Here is a 23,407-nt window from a genome sequence, read left to right on the forward strand (position 1 = left end):
GGTTCTTGGAGTGTTGTTTCCTGGCGCTCGTCATAGAAGGAGGCTTATCGGGGAGGTTTGGCACCTGTTGATCAGCAGTAATAGAAATCGGGCGTGGCGTACCGCACACTTAGAGCTCTGTGGCAGGGGCCCGGCCGAGTAACACAGACATTGCTGACTCAGGAATAGAACAGGGCTTGGTTAGCATCGGTTGCTCAGAAATATGGACGACCGAGGCTGGCACCGTTTTCCCGGGATCCAGATACCCAAGATGAGTCAAACCTTGCTTCTTGCCAGGAAACCGTGGTGATGGTGTTGGCAAGTCCTCCACAGAAGCACAGTCAGTACTATTGGGAATTTCACACGGACTCTGGGTAGAGCGATCATACTGCTCCACGGAAGCTGCTTTCAGTGGGCACTTTGTCATCTTTGGTAGCTTCTTTTCACGCTCTTTTCTTTCTAACTTTGCCTTTCATTTAGACGCACAAATATGATGCTTTCGACTGAGCATTTTCGCATGAATGGATGCTAATTGCTCACCGGGCACTTCGTCAGTCCGACGAGACCGCAGGTGTCCAACGGTGGCCGTCCCTATGGCTGGCGCACGCTGCCTGGATGGTCCGTGGCTGGCCGAGAGTGGTGCGTCCCCCGGGAGCTTCTCCGCGGGCGCGCTTATGCAAGCTTAATCAGCGGCTCGGCGCTGAATCGCAGCCCGCGATCAATTTTCTTTTATAGACGCGCGCCACGTCTGTCTGTTACTAGTACCAAAGCAGGCGTTCACATACGCGTAGAGTTCCTTGTACAAAATTCCCTCCTTCTCCGTACAAACTCACTCCCTCCCCCGTTCCGGTTTCGTCTTCCTATTGGCTAGGAGCAATCGTCTGTTCTGGGAGGTTTTCGATTTTTCTTTCTCCCCGTCGACGCCGAGCACGAGAACGAAGGTGAGAGGGCGACTCCTAGCACGGGCGAAGTTACACGCCCTCCGTCGCCTCTGGGTCATCTTTTTCTACTTCTTTCTGGAAAGTTCGGCGGCCAGTCTGACCTACTTTTCCCGTCGAGCGCGCGCGAGGGTGCGCAGCCACTAGGCAGGAACGGGCCCTGGAGACAAGCCGTTGTGTCCAGCTCTCCAACTTCCCCCTTCACTCTTCCACAACCCTAGCCCGGACAGTGACCATCCCATGCCCTACGGCACGCGAACAAAAGCGCGCGTGACGTCTTCTTTCCTTTCCTACCCAGACTCCACCATCAGACTCATCATCTGCTATCGGACTCATCCTCCCTCGCCCAAATTACCATCACGGTAAAGAAAAGCCGAATGGGAAGCACTGTTGGGTACTGCAGCTCATCCTTTCATTAGAAGGACAGCGGCGTAACTATTTGAGAAGTGGAGGGTGGCGGGATCGTGACGGGGGGCAAGGGTGATTTAGGTCCTCATCCCACATTACATGTTTTACTGTTTTAGGTGTTTCCCCTTGCCCCTCCTCTCCAGACAGCACTGGACAGACGGAGTGACAGGAAACCACAAGACCTCTTGCAAGCAAACGCACCTCGCTTCGTAAGAAAGGGGGCCCCGCCAGGGTGGCGGGGGATTCCTGTTTTTTTCAGCTCGACAAGCTCTCCCCAAATGATCAGGCTAAACGTATGCTGTTACATTAGGCGGGGAGCCCCGTCTGCTCGTTGTGGTTTTCTCGCTTCATACATGCATGTCGCTCGAAGTTCCGTTGACCATCGTTCCCTATACTAAGCAAGTTGGAATAAGTGGCCCCTTCTCATAATGTACGAGGTGAGGGCCTGGGCTGCAGCCCCGTTAGCCCCCCCCCCCCCTTAATCCAGCGCTGATTCCAGGTAGTAGTGGGAATGCTTTGGCCAGGGGAAATCGTGGAAGTATATCATATTAGAAAGAAAGAGAACGCCTGTTTAACTATGGGTCGGCTCTATTACGTAGCAAAGAAAAGCAGTCTTTAGAAATAATGCTGTAGTCTCTTCTTTCGGTTATTGACGCATTTGTGGCTTGGTGAGCAGTGCGCGATCTTGTGATGCTGTGTATGTAAGTAGGCCAAATGTTCACAATAACGATTAGTTGCGCATGGTGCTTGTCCCGTGTGTCTTCTCTTGTTCCATCCTGTAACTGCGCTTACCATTATTCAATTACAAGAAGTCTGTTAAGCGGTTTCGTGCCGCTGTGCGCCTATTCCCGTCGCCTATTGCCCTCGTTTTGTTGAAGGTTTCTCAAAAATCACTGATCCTTTGACGAAACCAACACGCCACGATGTGCCCTTCGTGTCGACGGAATAGCAAGAAGAGGCGCTCACACAATTACGCAAACGACTTCAAATAGCTCCAGTGGTCGTGTGAGCTGAAACTGACATTCGCACGTACGCCAGCAAGGTTGGACTCAGAGCCATTCTTGTAAAATGACGAGACTGTACGGAGCGTGTAATCGTAGTCTCACAATGGCAGAGGCTACCTGCTCGACCACTGAAAAGGAGTGTTAAGGAGTCGTTTGGGCCATAAGTTTCGACTCTACCTGTATGGCCAGACATTCCGAGGAGTCGGCAACCACCATTCGCTTTGTTGTCTTGACAATCTCAGGGATCCGCCAGGCCGCCTCACTCATTGGAGCCTCCGCCTTCAGGAATATAAGTGTCGTGTACTGATCTGGACAAACGTACAGCGACGCTGACTGCCTATCACATGCTCCAATACCCATGAAATCCTCAGACTTAAAGCAAGATTTGCCGTTTCTTGGTGTCGTTGACGCAGCGCGAATGGCTGATCTATAACGTGCAGATACAGAACTGCTTCCTCTTGTCCGGTATTTTCAAGGAGCTGACGTTATCCCATGCCCACTGTCACGAGGAATAACATCGTACTGCCTTCGGAGCAACGAACTCTACAAGAAGAACGTTAAAACCAAGCGGGAAACGTTCTTTCTTGTCGTTCCTACGGCACTGCGCGAGGAAGTTTTGCAGGCATGTCACAATGACCCCTATGCGGACACTTACGCTTCAACAGAACACTAGCGTGCATACTTCAGAAATACTACTGGCCCCGGCTATTCTCGTCTATTCATCACTATGTGAAAACCTGTCGTGACTGTCAGAGGCACAAAGTACCACCCGTCAAGCCCGCCGGTCAGCTGCAACCTCTGGAACAGCTTCCAGCGCCGTTCCAACAAGTGGTAATGGATATTCTAGGTCCGTTCTTTACGTTATCTTCGGAAAGCAAATGGCTAATCGTCGCAACCGACTATCTAACCCGTCACGCCGAGACCAAAGCTGTACCGTGGGCAACCGCAGCTGAAGTCGCCAAGTTTTCATCTACAACATTGTATTGCGTCATGGTTCACCGGCTGTACTCATTACTGATCGCGGTTCGGCATTTACTGCTGATTTCATACAAGATGTCGTCACGTTGACGCACAGCAACCACCGGAAGACCACGGCTTATCGTTCCACAACTAATGTATTGACAGAGCGCCAAAACAGAACATTGACCGATATGCTGTCGATGTATATTCATGTAGAGCACAAGACATGGGACAAAATTTGGCGTACGTGACGGATGCCTATAATGCAGTTGTGCAGGAGACCACCCAGCTTACCCAATTTGAACTCGTCTATGACCTATGACCTAAGACCTATGAGCCCCGGGTGCCAGATGACCTAGCTACGCCACTGATTGCACCACCCAGTCATTCACTGTAGACGTTCGCTGATCGCCAGAAACATTTCACTACACTATCGCGATTGCGAGTGTATTCCAAAACTGGGACACATTATAAACTGTTCTGACATAACGACGAAACGAGTGACCCGATGCTTTAAAGCTTGGCATGTCATTATCAGCGGTATAGCGTGTATTTATCTAGCACGATGCCTTGACCGCTATCGTTCTCGCACGTGTCCGTGAATGAACAGTTGGCGCTCTGCCGTCCCTGGAGATAAGTTCCTTCTCTTTCCTCCACTCATTCGATAGCCGGCGTCTGTGTTGTCCGTCTTGCGCCCATGTTTGCACGCCTGCCGTTTAGTAACATGAACTGGGCTCACTCCTATGAACTTGCAACACAATTACGCACAAGGATAAAGGCAGAAAAATGTACAAAGCCTCATTCTTGGCAAAGTCAGTTGTTATACACGGTGGTATCGAAAGGCTTCGAGACTGACTCTGTTTTGAAGACAGTGACTTATTTATGTGCAATCAAACACTGTCACCCTTAAGTAAATAGTTCCCTTGCGCAGCAATACAGAGTTACCAGCGTTCCTGCCACTTTTCGAATACGTCCTGGACGTCATCTTTCCGGAAGGAGTCTAGAATTCTACTTCGATTCAAGCTTGATTAAGACAATGGTGACAAAATTGCGTTTTTAGTTTTGGAACAAAGTGAAATAAGCGGGAGCCTAATCTGACGACTAGGATAGAAGCAATGTCGTTTCTCGGCAGTGACAAGGCATTGTCATCGTGCTCCGCAGGTGAAACACGCTGTGTGGCTCAACGGGGCCAATTGCTGATATCCGCAATACTGTGAATGCCAAAAATAGCAAGGGCTTTGTCGAGATGCGGACATACCTAGCCATTTCTCAGTCGCGGAAACGTTGGACGTTTTCACTGCGACGAATATTCAGTGGCCCCAGTAAACACGTTGGTGCATAATAGTATTCTACACGCAGGTACACGATCATTATTATTCAGCTAAAAGCTGACACAGGGACGTTTTTTTTTTTTTTCGACCTGCAGTGGCCGCCTATGCTGTGTATCTGACCAATCTATGTGGAGGCCTCAGAAGCCAACTAATGAAGCACTGCATCCCAGTGCGGTCTTTCGGATCATCTTTCGCATAAGCATCCAAGCGCGAAAGTACTCTCTGCGTCATCCGCAGCTTGTCTGATCATCAGTCCAAATGTATCCTTCACTCGGACCCGGCCAGGTTTACAAGTTCTGCACAATCGTGTTCCTCCATGCCACCGTTACAACCGGCATTCACGTCCACAGATTCCGACGCACGCTGCGCAGTGCCGCCAGCACTCGAATCTCGAGGCGGAGCAGAGATTACAATTCATACTTGTCGTTGGACTCGTTTGCGCATGTTTCTTACAACGAAAATGACGCAACACGCACGTCTCTTTATTGCTGTGTTGCGTCGTTTCGTTGATAGGTACAGGACACTGTGCAAAAGATTGGCTATAACTTAGTGCTGGGAATAGAAAACCTCACCACTCTTACAGCGATAAACGATCAAGTGGAACGTGGTATATATTTTTTTGCCTGCTAAGATCCGTTCTTTGGAAACGTCCACTTCAATGCCAGTGCGCTCGAGTGCACTCGCGGAAAGGGCGGCACTTCGTTGTCGGGGCAACCCGTCTCGTTTTGTGTAAGCGACCCGAGTTGTTGGGGGCTGCAACTTTCCTGCACGACGGGCGGATGTCAGGGGCGGCTGTGTCGTGCGTCCTGTGGCCATGCAAACATCGCAGGCCGATTATACTCCCTGCCTCCGAGCGGTCGGCGATGACAGCAGTACGGATTAGTCTCGAAGCGACAACACGGATCAGAAAAATAGGTAGGCAGGCCGGGGCGTGCAGGTAAGACTCGCTCAATAGGCATCATCGCATCGGCCATCAAGTTCCCGGAGCGCAGTTGGGCAGGGGAGCAGGCCTGCCGCGTATTAGCGTGACACACACCAAACAAATGAAGAGTGTGCGCCTTACACAAGTAAATGAGACACTTGCAGAATGCATAAAAGAACATCCACCCGAACAAATAATCTCAAGCCTCTAAATAACGGTCATTGTTTGTCATTACGTGGGGTTTCAGATTATTTCAGATATTTACGTCTCTTTCTTTTTTTGTTTTTTATATCTTTGGTTCTTGACGTGCTCATATTTCAAATGTTGAAGATCTGCGTTCGTTCGCTGCTCATAAAAACACAAGATAGCATTCACAGCCCGGGCACAATAAGTTATGCCCAGTTGCCATGCCCATGGAGGAAAGACAATTCATGTTGCAGGATTATTATTATTATTATTATTATTATTATTATTATTATTATTATTATTATTATTATTATTATTATTATTATTATTATTATTATTATTATTATGTGGGTTATAAACGTATATACACTAGAGAGGGGAAGGAAAGCGAGGAGCAGGCTGGCAACTGTCACCAGAAGGGGAACAACGCCTGCCTACTCTTCAGACAGGCATACAAATTTTAAAAATTGTATCCTTCGGTTTTAAGTGTCAAAATCACGATATAATTATGAGACCGTAGGCTAGGGGGCAGAAGGGACGGGGGGTCTCCGGTTTAATTTTTACCACCTGGGCTTATTTGAAGTTCATCCAATGCACGCTACACGGACTTTTTTTTTTTTCGCCCCCATCCAAATGTGGCCGGTATTTCATACCGCGCATAGCAGAGCAACGTCAAAACCACAACGCCACCACGGCGGGTAAACAGAAGTGGAAGAAAGGAATATAAGAGCAGAAAGAGAACAAAATGACCGATATCAATGAATAAAGCAGAACAATGACAACAGAACAGAATACGGTCTGTCGCTGCAAGTCACGCTACCAAAAGAATGTCAAAGAGGTGCCAAAGGAAATGACGTACAAACGCAAAAAAAAAATTGTTTTCTGTAAAAGTAACGACATGGTCGCGCCGAGACCGCTGGGGTGTAAACTATCGTCCAGCGTCGTGCACCGCAGGAGAGGATATGTTCTCTCGCTAGCAACGTGCGCTGTGCAGTGAAGACGGGACACTACAATATCAAATGCTTGTCTCAGCAACGCCAAGGCGTACGTGACAGAAAGTCCACTATCCTCGTCGGTGCCAAAGACGGTGTCGTGTGGACAGTCTGTCGTGAACGTGTGTGAACAATTACGTGAACATTCACACACTTTCACACCGCCAACCTTTAGCTTGGTTAACTGAGCTCTATAGCGCGAAGAGGCAAGCCTGTGCCGCGAATACGGGGCGGAAACGTTCCATTTTCGGCATGCCAGTATGGGTGCTCCTTGAGGAGGTGGCGACGATTCTTGCACAAAATGTCCAGGCAGTCACGGTTGTTATGAGCCCACGTTGAGGCCATCCGATGATCTCGGCGATACCTACATGCGAACCGAGCAACGAGAGATACCCCCCGTGATGACATTTTCTTGGCAGAGCTAGCGATGCTAAGCACAATTGGACGATCAATGTGACTTCGTTGTAGTCTGCTAAGGGCAACGAATATAGTCTATAATGATGGCAACCTTCCATGCGGTTAACTCCTCTTGCATTTATTTCAGTGCAGAATCAATAACTCGTAGCTCCGTAGTTGTAGAGGTGGTATATGAAATAAACTTCGAACTTGTGTAGAAGAGCAAAAAATGGCTGTGGCTTAGGTAAGGTTAAGCCCAGGATGCGAAGCATACTAGCCTTTATTTTAGTTGTTGAACCACTGTTTAGCCTGGTGAACTGCTGTTGCTTGGCTATATTTGGTTCGGCTAGACGAAGAAACAACTCATGCATTACTTCTTCGCCTTCAAGAGTGGAACGCGACAGCGTTCCCGTCGACCCGCCAAGGGGTGTAAGACAATGGGCTACAGGGCAGCGACTACGCGCCCCGCATTGGACGCGGTGAGCGTCGAGCAAAGCAGCGTTCGGCGCGGCAACGAAATGTGCGCCTGAGCAAGAGACGCACGCCTTAGAAACAGCGCGTTTCTAAGGCAACACCGCATTCACTAGAGGCGCTTTTGTACCGCTTTGAAGCGTTGTACTCGTGGCTCAGTGGTAGCGTCTCCGTCCCACACTCCGGAGACCCTGGTTCGATTCCCACCCAGCCCGTCTTGCAAGAGTTGAGCCAAAGCCACTTCTCCTCTGTCGTGACGTCACGGTGTCACGTGATTTCATGGTCACCGCCGCGCCTGAGGAGCTGGGTTGAGCCCTCGTAATATGCTTCGCATAAAAACAGTTTTAAAGGCGCCTTCACCGTCACTGTGCAGAGATTTATCTGGCCAAGAGGCGTGGTCACCTTTCGAAGCTTGCGGCAAAGTTTGGCATTTATAACAGAAACGGAAGCACCGGTATCGACAAGAGCATATGCATGGGTGCCTTCTACAACAACTTGGACAATATTCTACGGCAAAGTTCGAGGACTTGAGCATTTCGACAGCGCAGTTCTTGCCTCATGAAGTGCGGGGGCTAGTTTCCCTCATTTTCAGGGGCTGGTCGACGACGCATGAGTGACAAGGAGTGGCGATGCGGTGAAGGTGAGCGACGAGACGTCGGTTGCGGATAGTCACGTGAGGACGTGCTTGTTTAGGGATCCGGACTTTCATAATGATAGCGGGAATGGTCCATGTAGTTCGGTGAACGGGCGTCTGAGTATCCTGGCGCACGACGACGGCAGTGTCGGGCTGTATGACCAGGGCCGCCGCATGCAAAACAGATCGGCCGGTTGCCACGCGTTCGCCAGGGATTTGCAGTCATGGGAGCAGCCCATCGGGGCTGCAGCATACGACACATCATGGGACGACGAGGGCTTTTGCAGCTGCTGCCGCTTTACTGCCTCAGCGTCACTAAGAGGCTGTTGTATCTTGCCGTTGGGTGCGGGAGTTGGCCGACGTTGAGGAGGATTTTGAGATGAAAACTGGAGGTTTACTTACATTATTTACAGTAATAACACAAAGTAGTTAATAGTCATAAAATCATTGATGGCCGGCAGCAAATAGGACGCTGCGGCCCGTGGCAAGAAGCCCGAAAGAGTTGAAAGATTAAAAGAATGCTTGTCTCAGCTCCCTGTCTCTCGCTTTAAACCCTTTCGGTGTCTCGGGGTCATGTCATTTTCGCCCAATCGTCGAGCCCGCTCAGGTGTCGTCATTTTCCTCCAATGGCAGGCGCCCGTGTAACTGCCGTCACACGCGGCCAATGGGGACGCTCCAAGGTTTCCACTGTCGGAGGGATGACTTGCCACCGGTGTTGCCTCCTGGCCTGCAAGTACCGTCACATTCGGCTCACGGGGTTGCTCCAAGGGCTCCGTTGTCCGAGGGGTGGCTTGCAACGGCGACGCCTCCTGGTTTGCAAGTGCTCAGCTGTAGGAGACGGGTTGTTTTCGAGCGACCTTTCAGAGCTGCAAAACAGCTTCGCTCGGGACCAAGATTACCTGGAACCGTGCCAGGTTCCCGTTGCACTTTCGGGAAGAGTAAAGCAGGGGGACAATAGCTCGACATGCGGCGCACGAGTTGGGGGTCGCCAACTTGTCTGGCAGGTCTGGGAACGTGTTAGACGCGCTTCTGCGGACCTTAATTTGGTGCCACGGTGATTGGATGTGGTCGGCGAACTCCAGGAATGCCAGGAAAAGGGTCCGTATAGAAGGATCGACATTTGGGCGAGTTGGTACTGGTTGAACATCTTGAAGGGGCAGCGCAAAAAGACGATGACAGAAGGCAGGAACACACCGGACAGCGCTGAAATCACAACTAACTTCATTCGAAGGCATACATACACTTATGTACACAACCCATAGCCACGTGCTCTCCCGTCTATGGCGTCATTATCAGTGCGCAGGCAACAAAAAACACGCAAAACCATTTAATTTAATGCTACGTTATGAAGCGGCTTAAAAATTCAAATTCACTATCATGCAAGTTTATCGATGGCATGCTTACACAACGCGACCCTTTTTTTCCGATATAGAAGGCCTCAATAATCTCCCTCGTAGTCTGAGTTTTGTGCGTGGAAAGTATTGTGGTGTCTTTATATATTGGAGTGCACCCATGCTCAGAGCAATGCCGCGCGACATGCGAGTAGGCATTACCCATTAGTGAGCGCCTATGTTCAGACAATCTAATATTGAGGCAGCGACCTGTTTGACCGATGTATACATGCCGCAGGAAAATGGAAGTTCGTAAACAACTCCCATTCTACAGTGCACAAAACGGGGAAGTATGCTTAACAGTACAGCCTTTCCCAGCATGAGTGGAGGCAGCCTGGGCCAATTTCCTATCGATCTTACCAAAAATTTTGATCAACTTGTTAGGGGCGCAAAAAAACAACCTTTATATCAAATCTGCCTGCTACATTCCTAAGATTATGTGATAGTTTATGTACATATGGAATTACAACCAGTTTTTTCTTCTTGTCGGCTGGCTCTGGATTATTCATTCTTGTGGGTGCTCCTAGTTTTACACGTTTGACAAGCTTCTGTACTGTCATGCGGATAGCATCCTCTCGAAAACCTGCCGCTCTCAAACGTTCCAGTTGTGCTAAGAAACTCTTAGACGTCTTGTGAAAACACGATTTAGAGAGTGCGGAAAATAGAACCGAAAACGCAATGCCGTTTTTCACCACCTTGGAATGTGCGGAGTGAAAATTTAAAAGTGGTTTTTCTGACCTTGAGCAATACATCCAGCACACATGCGTATCAGTTAGCTTGAGCCTAGTATCTAAAAATTGTAGTTCATTCTTATCCGGCACTTCATGTGTGGAAACTAACCCTGAGCCACATTTGTGAAATACTTGAAGTACATTTCCTAGGTAGCATAGACAGAAATATAGAAAGTAACCTAGATGACCGAACATTGAAAGTCCTAAGATATGTTGATTTTCTGATCTTTGTGAAGAGTACTAATTTCCAACAAATGGTTCATAATGTACTTCAAGTATTTCACAAATGTGGCTCAGGGTTAGTTTTCACACATGAAGTGCCGGATAAGAATGAACTACGATTTTTAGATACTAGGCTCAAGCTAACTGATACGCATGTGTGCTGGATGTATTGCCCAAGGTCAGAAAAAACACTTTTAAATTTTCACTCCGCACATTCCAAGGTGGTGAAAAACGGCATTGCGTTTTCGGTTCTATTTTCCGCACTCTCTAAATCGTGTTTTCACAAGACGTCTAAGAGTTTCTTAACACAACTGGAACGTTTGAGAGCGGCAGGTTTTCGAGAGGATGCTATCCGCATGACAGTACAGAAGCTTGTCAAACGTGTAAAACTAGGAGCACCCACAAGAATGAATAATCCAGAGCCAGCCGATAAGAAGAAAAAACTGGTTGTAATTCCATATGTACATAAACTATCACATAATCTTAGGAATGTAGCAGGCAGATTTGATATAAAGGTTGTTTTTTTGCGCCCCTAACAAGTTGATCAAAATTTTTGGTAAGATCGATAGGAAATTGGCCCAGGCTGCCTCCACTCATGCTGGGAAAGGCTGTACTGTTAAGCATACTTCCCCGTTTTGTGCACTGTAGAATGGGAGTTGTTTACGAACTTCCATTTTCCTGCGGCATGTATACATCGGTCAAACAGGTCGCTGCCTCAATATTAGATTGTCTGAACATAGGCGCTCACTAATGGGTAATGCCTACTCGCATGTCGCGCGGCATTGCTCTGAGCATGGGTGCACTCCAATATATAAAGACACCACAATACTTTCCACGCACAAACTCAGACTACGAGGGAGATTATTGAGGCCTTCTATATCGGAAAAAAAGGGTCGCGTTGTGTAAGCATGCCATCGATAAACTTGCATGATAGTGAATTTGAATTTTTAAGCCGCTTCATAACGTAGCATTAGATTAAATGGTTTTGCGTGTTTTTTGTTGCCTGCGCACTGATAATGACGCCATAGACGGGAGAGCACGTGGCTATGGGTTGTGTACATAAGTGTATGTATGCCTTCGAATAAAGTTAGTTGTGAGTTCAGCGCTGTCCTGTGTGTTCCTGCCTTCTGTCATCGTCTTTTTGCGCTGCCCCTTCAAATGGTCCGTATAGAACAGCGCCTCCTCGCCCTGGAAGTTTGGAATGGCCGGTGAAATCAATTCGCTGGCCATGAGGAACGCTGATAGAACATGTAGTGTACTGGTGATGAGCCTCATGTGATGAATTTCGGGATTCCGGGCCCTGGAGGGCGTACGTTAAAAAAACGAAACATCATAGCGCTGCACCACTTGCAAGCGCAGGCTCTTCACCCCTGACTCGCCAGGTTATTACTAGGTCAAAATGAGCCCCGCGTTTTTTTTCTTTTGCCAATTTTGATAAAGCAGTTCCAACCACCTTTCTAAACTGCTTTCCATATCTCCTCGAATGCCGACAAGGCCAGAGTGATATTGTCGTTGCAAAAGAAACGAGAGACAGTTAAGAAATTAAGGAAAACAAGCGAACATAACTTAAGCGGCCTAACTTCACGAACAGCCTGTTCTTACCTTGTCGCAGTGGCGTACTTATCACACGTACTGGTGCCACTGAACAGTCTGGTCAACTCCACAGGTACGTAATCACAATCGCGCAAGCTTTGCGGTCCCTATTCAGAACACGTACTTGCGCCGTAGGCAAACGTTTCATCACGCTTACTCACGTTTCTTCCTCTAGTCTATACAGGACACATACCGTAAACGAACAACTAAACTTGCGTAACTTTATGCACTCCACAGAACGACTACCAACACGAAACGTCTCCTCCAGCTGGGCATACACAACACGCTCGACGAGATCGTCGAAGCACAAAGAGCCGCTCAGTTGGAAAGATTGTCATCAACAAAGGCCTGCAGAAAGATCCTGTGCAGTCTAGGCATCGGTTATCACGAACAGCAGGGTCCAAAATGCCCCGTCCCCGACCACGTACGATGAAACGTGCGGGTTGACCCCTTGCCGAAGAGCATGCACCCGGAATTCAACGAAGGCAGAAGACGCGCTATAGCCAAGGCGCTGACGGACCTGCACGCGGAAGGCACCGGTGCCAGATACGTGGATGCAGCCGAATATGCCGGCCGCAACTGCTTCGCGATCGCGGTGGTCGACTCCGTGCGGGCGACTGCCAGCACATCGAGCAAGCAAGTGGAGGAAGCAGAAGAAATAGCCATCGCCCTGGCCATCGTAGCCCGAGAAGGCCACATGATCCTCAGCGACTCCAGACAGGCGGTGAAGAACTACGCCAAAGAAAGAATTGCCCCAACGTCGGCACGCGTCCTGCTCCGACAGGCATACCGCGACAGGAGGACTCGAATCAAGTGGTTCCCGGAGCACGCAGGACAAGCGTCGGAGAAGCATGCCAATCGCAACGAAACGACACACGCCCGAGCGCGAGGATTAACCGACCGCGCCCAAGTCAATGGTTGCCCGCTGTGTTTCAGCGCCAACGACCGGATGACCACCTATAACGAACTGACCAAGGCTTTCGGCTGGCCCGTAGACTTCTCCCGCCACCCTGCAAAGGGCTGAGCAGGTAGCAGGCCGTGCTGTTCAGGTAACTACAAACGAGAACACTTCCAAGCCCGGCGCTATTGCATAGGATGTACCCAGAATCGCACCCCCATGACAAGTGCAGAGCGTGCTGCAGGGAGAAGGCCACATTCGAGCACATGCTATGGGATTGCTCCAAACATCCAAGCCAAGCTAACTCAGGACATATACCGCCGCAGCTTGAGGAAGCAACGTGGAGCGAAGACCAAGAAAAACAACTACAGGCCGTCCAGCAGGTCATCGAGGCGATGGCTAGGCAGGAGCCTGGCGAGCCGGCAACGGCGAGCGGTGATCCTCGCAGAGCATCCGCTGTAAGAGTTGGCAGTCGTAGCTGTAAGGAGGACCTTGTGGCGACAGGACTAGGCGAGCAGGATTTATGTACATATTAACATGTTAAGCAATATACATTGGCAGTTTAGCGCCACTCCCATATGGAGCCCGCAAGACTATCATACAGCAAACAGCTTACGAGCACACAGCTCACTAGTACATTTCTAGCATGACAACGAGCGCTCAGCTCCCGACGATGAGCACGCTCTAGCAGCCGGTAAACGCTGCTTATAAGCTCTCCGCTCGACGTCATAGTTCAACGTCATCGTTCGACGTCACCGTTCGATGTCCCCGTGGACCAGCCCTTCTGGCGGAGGGCTCACAAGCACATACCGCACACACGCACAGGGGAAAAGGGTCCGGAGCCAACGGCAGAGGGCTTCGTAGAACTCTGCTTTGTCTCGGGTGGCGCAGCCGAGTACCACATTCCTGAGTTGACCACGCGCCACGTGGCTGCCGGTCATCCGCAGTTCTCTGAAGTGCGCCCCGTCTGGTGGGATTGGAACACGTGCTGCGGGCTGAAAGCTGGCACGTTGCCACCCCGTACGGCCATTCCTAACACCGCCACGATGACGACGTAGGCCACGTCCGAAGCACGCCTTCGCGCTTTACTGCAGGCTCAATAAACGTTTTCCCAATCTAATCCAATTACTTATCCGCGTTTGTCCTGCATGCCTGTGCGATAGAAACCAGAAGCAGGTATGCATAGAAAATCTGAGGTGGCGGCGGCAGGTCGTAGCGCAGAAGTTAGCATGCCCAGCCCCTCCACGTACTTACATCTGCATTGACATGGGTTCGTGGTAGTGATAGCGACCATAGCTCTACTTTTTCTGCACGCGCTAGCCATTGTGAAACTAAGGATGTAGTTAGCATGCCCAGCCACTTAATGCAAATTGCAGCAGTTACGAGTGGTGAAACCCCGCTGGGGCTGATTGTGAAGAAAGCTTCCTTTCTCTGCCCACTCTCACGATGGTGAAGCTAAAATGAGGAGGAGGCCTGACGGACGCAACGTTGATGGCCACCATAACAGAATGGATGGACGACCTGCGGAAAGGACGAAGCACACCACGTTTTTAGCACTTGGCCTAGAGTAAAGCGCCACTATGGCTAGTATGGCCTCACGGAGATGATAGACCGAACTGCTTCTCACTGCTACCACTGGACTGATACTAAGGAAATACTCCGTTCGCAGACACCACGCTACACTGAAATTCGCAAAACAATATCAGTTTATGAACTGATAGTGTCAATTATCTGTTGTCCTTATTGTACGTGAGAATGGCATAAAGGTCCTCGCAATGAAATGGTAGTATCTTTGTTTTTGCTGCAGTTGCACACAAACAAAATTCGTTGAAGTGATCGGACAGCGATCTACCAGCATAGAAGACCAACCCGCAAATTAAAGATAATTGCTGGTTTCAGATCTTCCAATGTACTTTGCGCTCAGCTACTATCTGTAATATTTTTTTTTCTTTTTGTGCTCTAATGAAGAGGAAAACTCCACATTACTACAATATCAACAACAGTACACAAAATAGACTGGCTTTGAAGCTGTGACCACGCACCGCACTTTTGTACATTCAGCACATGTAGTATTGGGGCAACGCGTTTGAGCAAAATGATTAGGTTTTCGGTGAAAGCGCCGTGACAGGCGGGAAGAAATCGTTGTCATGCCCGGTCGAAATAATACCATCTGAAATCTTATTTACTAAAAATATTTTGCGCCAAAAAACACAACACACACAAGAAAGACGACAACACCACGGGCGCTACTTCAACTGTTTAATGAGGGTGAAAGCACTCGACATATATAGCCTTCCAAAACACCGCGCATGCGTACAAGGCAACATGGAGTACATAGATTTATCAAAGTAGGCGTGATAGGAACTTCAGCTCAGCCTCGTAAAGAAAAACCGATGTATCACTAACACAGTTAGGACCCGCTTTCTTGATGTAGAAGGCTTCCAATGTTTCACGCGATGTCTGATGTTTGCCTCTACCCAAAATCCTCGCTTCGCGGAACCGTGGAACGCAATCGGTGCAAGCCCTGCAGTGATCAACAAGTCGCTCACCTTCAATATTTTTTATACCTTTTGCATGTTCCCTAAGCCGGTCGTTGACACAACGCCCCGTCTGTCCAATGTAGGATTTTCCGCAGGACAGAGGAATTTCATACACGGCGTTTGTGGCGCAATTTAAGAAACGCTGGCCATGCTTCTTCTGACAGCCAGGCCTTTGGCTTTCGCAAGTCAGGCTGTCAGAAGAAGCATGGCCAGCGTTTCGTAAAGTGCGCCAAAAACGTCGTGTATGAAATTCCTCTGTCCTGCGGAAAATCCTACATTGGACAGACGGGGCGTTGTGTCAACGACCGGCTTAGGGAACATGCAAAAGGTATAAAAAATAATGAAGGTGAGCGACTTGTTGATCACTGCAGGGCTTGCACCGATTGCGTTCCACGGTTCCGCGAAGCGAGGATTTTGGGTAGAGGCAAACAGACATCGCGTGAAACATTGGAAGCCTTCTACATCAAGAAAGCGGGTCCTAACTGTGTTAGTGATACATCGGTTTTTCTTTACGAGGCTGAGCTGAAGTTTCTATCACGCCTACTTTGATAAATCTATGTACTCCATGTTGCCTTGTACGCATGCGCGGTGTTTTGGAAGGCTATATATGTCGAGTGCTTTCACCCTCATTAAACAGTTGAAGTAGCGCCCGTGGTGTTGTCGTCTTTCTTGTGTGTGTTGTGTTTTTTGGCGCAAAATATTTTCAGTATGCAAGATCACCAACTAGCCCAGCAGTTAACTCTTCTAAAGAAATCTTATTTACCTAACATATTTTTTGAGAAATCACTATAACCCTTTATACGTTTGCTTCGTATGAGTTATGTACTAGCTTGCCTCGTCAATCTCAAAAATGTATTGTCTTTCTGGGAGAAGGCTTTTGTGAAAAACGGCCCAACATAACAGTAAAGCATCCAGCATGGTTTCTATCCAGATTGACGAAATTCTGCACTGAGAACGTGTCGACTAGGTGTGATTGAAAGTAGAATTATGATCGTTGTAAGCTTGTGTTGCGTCTAGCACGAGCGAGTAGTGTTAGCGATGTCATTGGTGTGAAAATGGTTAGCTCGGTCTGCGATTTGTTTTTGTGGATCTCCACATTGAACATCGCAGTCGTTACGATGAGAGCACTCCCGTGACATCATTAGCTCAGTGGGCTGGGAAGGCTCGAGTGGTAGCTCACCTTGAGGGATATAGGTAACAATTATTGGTATACGTACTTTGCGATGATGAAAAATATGCAGAAACACCACTGGTGTTGTCTAACTATTCGTAAACAGGCCCCCAAATTTCAATTGGCCCACCCCAAACATTAAGTAGGCCCACCCCCAAATTTCAAGTTGGCACACCCTCAAATTTAAGTTGGCCCACCCTCAAGTTTAAAGTCGGCCACGCCCGATTTTCTTTTTGCCCAGCCTTAAACTTCAAGTTGGCTCAACCCCGAATTTCAATTGGGCCACCCCTAATTATCAAGTTGGTCCACAGACGAATTTCCATAAATCGTCCTCCAAATTTCGAGCCGACGCACCCCAACATTTAGGTTGGCCCACCCCCATATCGCCCCCAAATTCAGATTGGCCGACACCGAGATTGCTCCCACATTTAGGTAGGACCAATCCCATATCACCCCCAAATACAAATTGGCCCGCCTCCAGAACACCACCAAATTTAGGTTGGCCCACTCCAATACGTATTGGAGTGGGCATTCGAGCAACTAACTCGAGGTGGGCCCACCCCCATATCCGCCCCAAACTAACGCTGGCCCACCCCTCGATCATCTCAAATTTAGGATGGCCCACCGCAAATCACCCACCAAATAAGGTTAGTCCACCCATATATCACCCTCCAATTCAGCTTGGCCCAGCCGCGCATCACCCCCATGGTTAGGTTAGCCCGTCCCCATGTCAGCCCCAAATTTAGGTTGGCCCACCCCCATATCATCCCCAAATCCAGGTTCGCCCACCCCCATATCAGCCCCAAACTTAGCCTAGCCCACCCCTCTATCACCTCAAATTTAGGATGGCCCACCGCAAATCACTCCCACATTTAGGTTAACCCGCCCCCGTATCACCCCCGATTCAGCTTCGCCCAGCCCGATATCAGCCCCATGGTTAGGGTGGCCCACCCCCCATATCCCTCCCACATTTAGGTTCTCCCACCCACGTATCCTCCCCAAATCCAGGATGGTCCACCCCCCATATTTCCCCAAACTTAGGCTTACCCACCCCTATATCGCCTCAAATTTAGGTTGAGCCACCCCCATATCAGCCTCAAATTCAGCTTGGCTCACTACCATTTCACCCCAAATTTATGTTGGGCCACTCCCATATCACTACCACATTCAACTTGACCAATCCCTGTATCATGGCCAAATTTATGCTGACGCCACTTCCAATTTCAAGTTGGCCACCCCACCCCTTTTTATAAAGACCTATGTATTCATAAAGGAAATGCGTCAAGTTTTTTGGCGTTACAGACACGATTTCGCACGATTTTGCTACCAAATCACTGGGGCACTCACCAAAGAATGCTTCGCATTAAAAGCAACTGCACCGAACGAGCGACGCCATATGTTGATCCTAAATACTGACGGCTAGCCAAGCTAGCTTCTCTGTAAAGCGACCGGGGCAAACACAGCACGGGAAATTTATTCAAATTGTTTTTTTACGGCCACACCTACGGATTCATACCACTTGGCTGTAGGGAACACATTACCAGTAGCTATTAATCCACACACTGCAGATCTTCTCCTATTTGGTGCATTTCTTAATTGGATGAATCTTTAGAAATAATTAACGTTCGGGCAGCGACTCAGCTTAGCAGACACTTTGTTCCGCACGAATGTTGCATAGGAATGGCACTGGCCACTGGGCGGCATTGTGGCCCAGGTGGACCTCATTCGCTCGGAGTATGTGCCATTAAGGACAGGGGAAAATCGAAGAAAACGCACCTTCCAGAAGGACGCAATAAGAATGGCCATTTTGTTCTCCCAAGTTCCACGCTACAAAGCACGAAATTCTTTTTTTTTTTTTTGCATAGCACAAAGCTTTGCGCAAGCTTCTAGTTATGATGTCCAATGAATAAAACCTTCATAAATGCGATGACTTAACAAATGAACACGACATTGCTGTGTTTTAGGAAGGAAAAATAGAAAACATAATATTTCAAGAGAACGACTGGAAAACCAGAACCGAAAGCAAATAATGAGTTTTGCGTTTATTCCATCTGATGGGAGACAATAAAACTAAGTCTTATGCGGCTGTAAAAAAAAAAAACTGCGCCGCTGAAAAACCAGAACCGAAAGCAAATGTTGGGTTTTGTGTTTCTGCCATCTAGTGAGAGACTACAAAACTAGGTCCTATGCGGCTAAAAAAAAAAGTACGAAGCGAGAATCGAACCACGGCCACCGCGAAGCGTGACTGAAGGTGCGCGCAATTCTACCGCTCGGCCACGGCTTCCGAGGGTTCGCGCCGACGTACGAACATCTTTTTATAGACACTAAATGAATTTTTTCGACAGTGTTACAAAAAACGCTTTTGGGAACAGTGTTACGCCATGTGTGGAGAGTCGAGCTAGGCATCAATCGAAAGCTGAGTCTCCGGACTACATACGCTGCACTGCGTATTACGGTAGGATCCCTAGTGTAATCACAGCCACGGTTCTTCCCTCGAAAATGGAGTACAAATTTTCGTCGTTTCCATAGGCTTCCATCGCTAAATCTTTAACCGCTGTGGGAAGAAAATTCTTACGTGCCATAGCGTGATCACTGCATTTGGCTCGTGTGGATTGTCTTCCAGAACACGTCTGTCACCTGCGTTTTTTTATAATCGACCTGCAGCTTTTGTTATTCGCGAAAAACCCGCTCCTTCCATTGAAAACGCGCTAGCTTCGTGCCGGGGCCGCTTGGGGCGCTAGTTGGTACGTGTCCAGGAAAGCTGATCAGCCTCCACGGTGCAGCCACCCGTTGGCGCAGAGCTTAACCAGCCAAACAAAGAGGTAATATTGCTCTAACCAAGTGTAAAACATTTTAAACATTTACAAAAACAATGTGTTAACGATTACACTCCTGCAAAAAATTTACACCAGCAGCAAAGAATACATTTCGTTACTGTTACTGCATGCGGTTGAGCTGTGTGCCACCAGATGGCTGCACCATGCATTCCATTCACATTTGCCCTTCTGCTCCTCCCGTGAAACGACACGGTCAAACGGCCAGGCCCTGGCCCCTTGCGCTTGCGTTTACCCTAATATCGGACTCGCGAAACACTATTGCACAAGTAATCTTCCAGTGTAAAGTGACGGCCGCAAACACACAAATTCTGGCGCCGATCGGGCAGTGGCAGTCCGATGCGCTGTAGCCAGTCCACTCGTCTGGTGCCTTGCAGAGGGACACGATATCGGAGCTTGACATATTGCCAGTCGCTACGTTTGCAGTCCACAATGCAACAGTCTAATCATAGTGCTTGTGAAAAGACTTAGACCGACTCTGACCGCAGAGCTCTCGTAAAAATGGAGCACGTTGTAACACAAGCAGATGACGCTTGCTGTGTGCCAGAAGCTGTTAAGTGTTGTAAGAAATAGTTCTTGTGCATTCTCTTTCTGTTACTTTCTTTTTATAGAAACAAATTTACTAACATTCCAACTATTACGAACATCATTTTTTCACCATAAAGGTGGAAAAATTATTGATGATGCGCCCTGGGCAGCCAATCAATAGCTCGCCCTACTGACGTCAATTGGGTGATTTACGTCATATGGGTAGGGGCGGATGAAAATTCCGCCGAGCAGTGTGCTGCGATCGGCAGTGAGGTACATTTTTAAAACCTTATAATAAATTACGCACTTTACGCGGAGCACTTAGATGCACCAATTAATGATCAGAAGGGCCTACTCTAATGACTCAGCATGTTTGTACAAAATCGACGAAACCGTTTTAGGGTCCCTTTAACAGACAAGTACACTTTATGTAAATGGTTATACCTTGTGGGCAGCAAATACATTAAAGTCAATTGCAGCCATGTTAAATATCCCTGAATTGAATGCACACAAGAAGCGCACGTATTCCTCAGTCACAAATAAATGTTGCAGGCTTTCAAGAAATGTGGCTTTCCTCTCCTGCTGCATGGCAATAGATACCACAAAAATTTTAAATAAGAGGAACTTCAACCATCTTGTGACCCTTAAACATCTAATTTCAGCATAAGCATGCTGATTTGTACAGTGAGAACAGCCCCAGTAAAGAAGACAACATGGCAGCTTTAAAAGAAAAAAAAAACAATCTTCATTTATTCTCCAGGTTTGGGCAGGCATCAACATTTGAGAAAGGAAAATGAAGCACTTTTGCCAACTCAGTTGTTGCCCCAGTCAAATCCACCTGGCCTGTCTTCTGGTAGTGGGTTGTAGTTAGGGTCAGTCGCTGGCGATTCAAACAGGTACTTGCTGCAAGAGGAAGAGAGACTTAAATGAGAGCTGGTGCCTCACGTAGTATGCTACTGCACATTATTAGGATAAGAAGCATACAGTGCATTTAATTGCCACACCAAGGTAGGGCCCTGCTTTCTTTGCAATTATTCTAATTGGAGAGTGTGTTCTACTCAGCAACATCTGCCATTCAGTGAACGAAATGTTCTGTGAATAGGAGTGCCAGGCATACATGACCCTTACAGCAAGCACTGTCTCATTCGCACTCAAATTTCATGAAAGGTAGTATTTCACAGTGGGTTTAGTCTAATGCTACATGTGTGTGCCTGCTTTGTTCAAATAAGGACACATGTACTTGTTATCCTTAAATAGAGTGTAAAACTGGGCAAGTTGGTTTATCTTCACGGTAAAAGCAGTGCAAAAATAATGGCAATACAAAACAGAAAAATCCTGTCCTGTGCATTTCTCTGCCTTGTGTTGCTATTATTTTTGTGCTGCTTGTACCATGTTCTTCATCCTTCTTCCGAGGACCTCATTTCACCTTCTGACAGACTAAAGTTATTGATCAGTGCAAGACACATTTGCATTATTTGGAAATTACTCTAATGTTATCACTGATTCTATCTGTTGTTTGTTCTTGCCAAACCTTTGTAATCAGATTGTATGTATGACATGAATAGTGTTGTACTTTCTGGGAGATATGCAAGCACTAGTGATTACTCTGGAACCTTCGATGCGTCATGTATAAAAGCCGACGCACTTGACCCTCACGAGATTTCAATGACCAGCGAGTGTGCTCGAAGCTATGATAGTGCTACTTGTTTTGCTGGGCACAGGTCTGCCAAATAAACAGTTCGTTTCGTAACATGCGTTGTGCCACTGAGGTTGTTCACCATTATTATGTGCTAATAAATTCGACGTAATTGTCAGCTGCAGCTGTGCCACTAAAGGCGAGTTCACTGCATGATAGCGGTAGTGCCATCTGTCAGCGCTACTGCAAACGCGAAGCAAGCTTGTTCAGATAGCGTGTCTTGCCTGGGTGGGGACAGGAGGGGCCACTGTGCCGCATCAGTAATACCGATATTTCTTTAGTTGCATCACTGCAAATCATAAGCACATTATAATTATTATAAACAATATAGGCAAGTAATGCAAACAAATGTGGCATGACATTAAACTGACTGCGATATGCTACTGATGTTTCAGTGCAAACGATCCAGGTTAGCTGGAAGAGTCATGGCACTCCTATTTAGAATATATATTCATACAGGCAACTTGAGCATTGAACAAAGGTGGCCACAGGTATCATTGCACAGCTATATAGGAGAAGCACAATAAAAATGTGACTATATGCATATATTTAGCCTTTCTATCACAGCGTTTAAAAAAGTAGGTGCCAGTTGTTACAGAAAAAATGTACCTGATGAAAAGATACATTTAACAATATCAAAAATAAACTGAAAGATACCTTGCAATTTTGCTGCAACACAAAAAATGTCAACAAAAAATGTCGTAGTTCTACCTGAAAGGCATCAATTGCGATAGCAAATTAATAAATACCTATATGAAGTAAGGATACCATACAACCATACAACGGATACAACCATACCGGGCGTAACAATCTAATATTTTACGGCCTTCCGGACCAGGGGTGTAGCCAGGGAGGGGGGGGGGGAGGGGGGGGCTTCAGCGCCCCCCCCCCTCCTACCAGAAATTTTTTCGTGCAGTCGATGCACCGCCCACCCAAGCAATCCCCAGTGCCGGAAATCATTCTGAATTTTTTCTAGAATGTCCTTTTCACGCTCGAAAAGACATTTCAGTGCGAACCTTGCGAACTCGGGCTGGATTTCGCGCCAGCACCCATGCACCATGAGTCACATAACGCCAAGCAGCCCCATCCGGGCACAAAGTTTCAAGGGCGTTTTGATGGGGAACGGGCTCGCCACGGCATCTTGCGGAGGTCGCGGAATCTACGCAGCGCATCGATGTCAATTCCGAAATTTATGGGTATAAAGTTCTCATAAACTTTTGATGTGAAAGGTGCATTGACATTTCCAAAGTTGTGCTTTAGATTTTCAATTTCGTAACTTTGTGGGTTTTATGTTACTATAAATATTGGACGCCAAAGGTGCATTTACTTTTCTAAAGTCTTACATTGGAACATACAATAACGGAAGCCAAATCAACACACTATCAGACAAGTTGACAAAGCACGCAGCGAGGTCTGATGAGACGAAGCGTTGGGGTGGTTCATTTGTGCCATCATCTCACACAAAAAATGTCAAATGTTTTTTTTTCACCTACTCCAAAGCATCCATGTCAAGACACTAAAGCCAGCAAAGGTAGCTGCGTTCTTATTTATTTTTTCTACTTTGACTTTTATTCACGAGGAC

General features: G+C 47.8%; 1 protein-coding gene across 9 annotated transcripts in view; it reads right to left on the minus strand.

The window, feature by feature from the left end:
• Window positions 1-20,850: 20,850 nt before the first annotated feature.
• Der-2 (Derlin 2) overlaps window positions 20,851-23,407 on the minus strand; it is a 70,310-nt gene continuing 67,753 nt past the window's right edge. For 8 of the 9 annotated variants that reach the window (XM_070534662.1, XM_070534667.1, XM_070534663.1 and 5 more), the window contains one exon: window positions 20,851-21,032. In XM_070534662.1, coding sequence (XP_070390763.1) covers window positions 20,875-21,032 — 158 coding nt within the window. In that variant the 3' untranslated portion in view covers window positions 20,851-20,874. Of the gene's footprint in view, window positions 21,033-22,049; window positions 22,115-23,407 lie in introns of all 9 variants that reach the window. The other variant, XM_070534661.1, reaches the window with a different exon arrangement.

Source organism: Dermacentor albipictus, chromosome 2, assembly GCF_038994185.2.
Source record: "Dermacentor albipictus isolate Rhodes 1998 colony chromosome 2, USDA_Dalb.pri_finalv2, whole genome shotgun sequence".
Lineage (NCBI taxonomy): Eukaryota > Metazoa > Arthropoda > Arachnida > Ixodida > Ixodidae > Dermacentor > Dermacentor albipictus.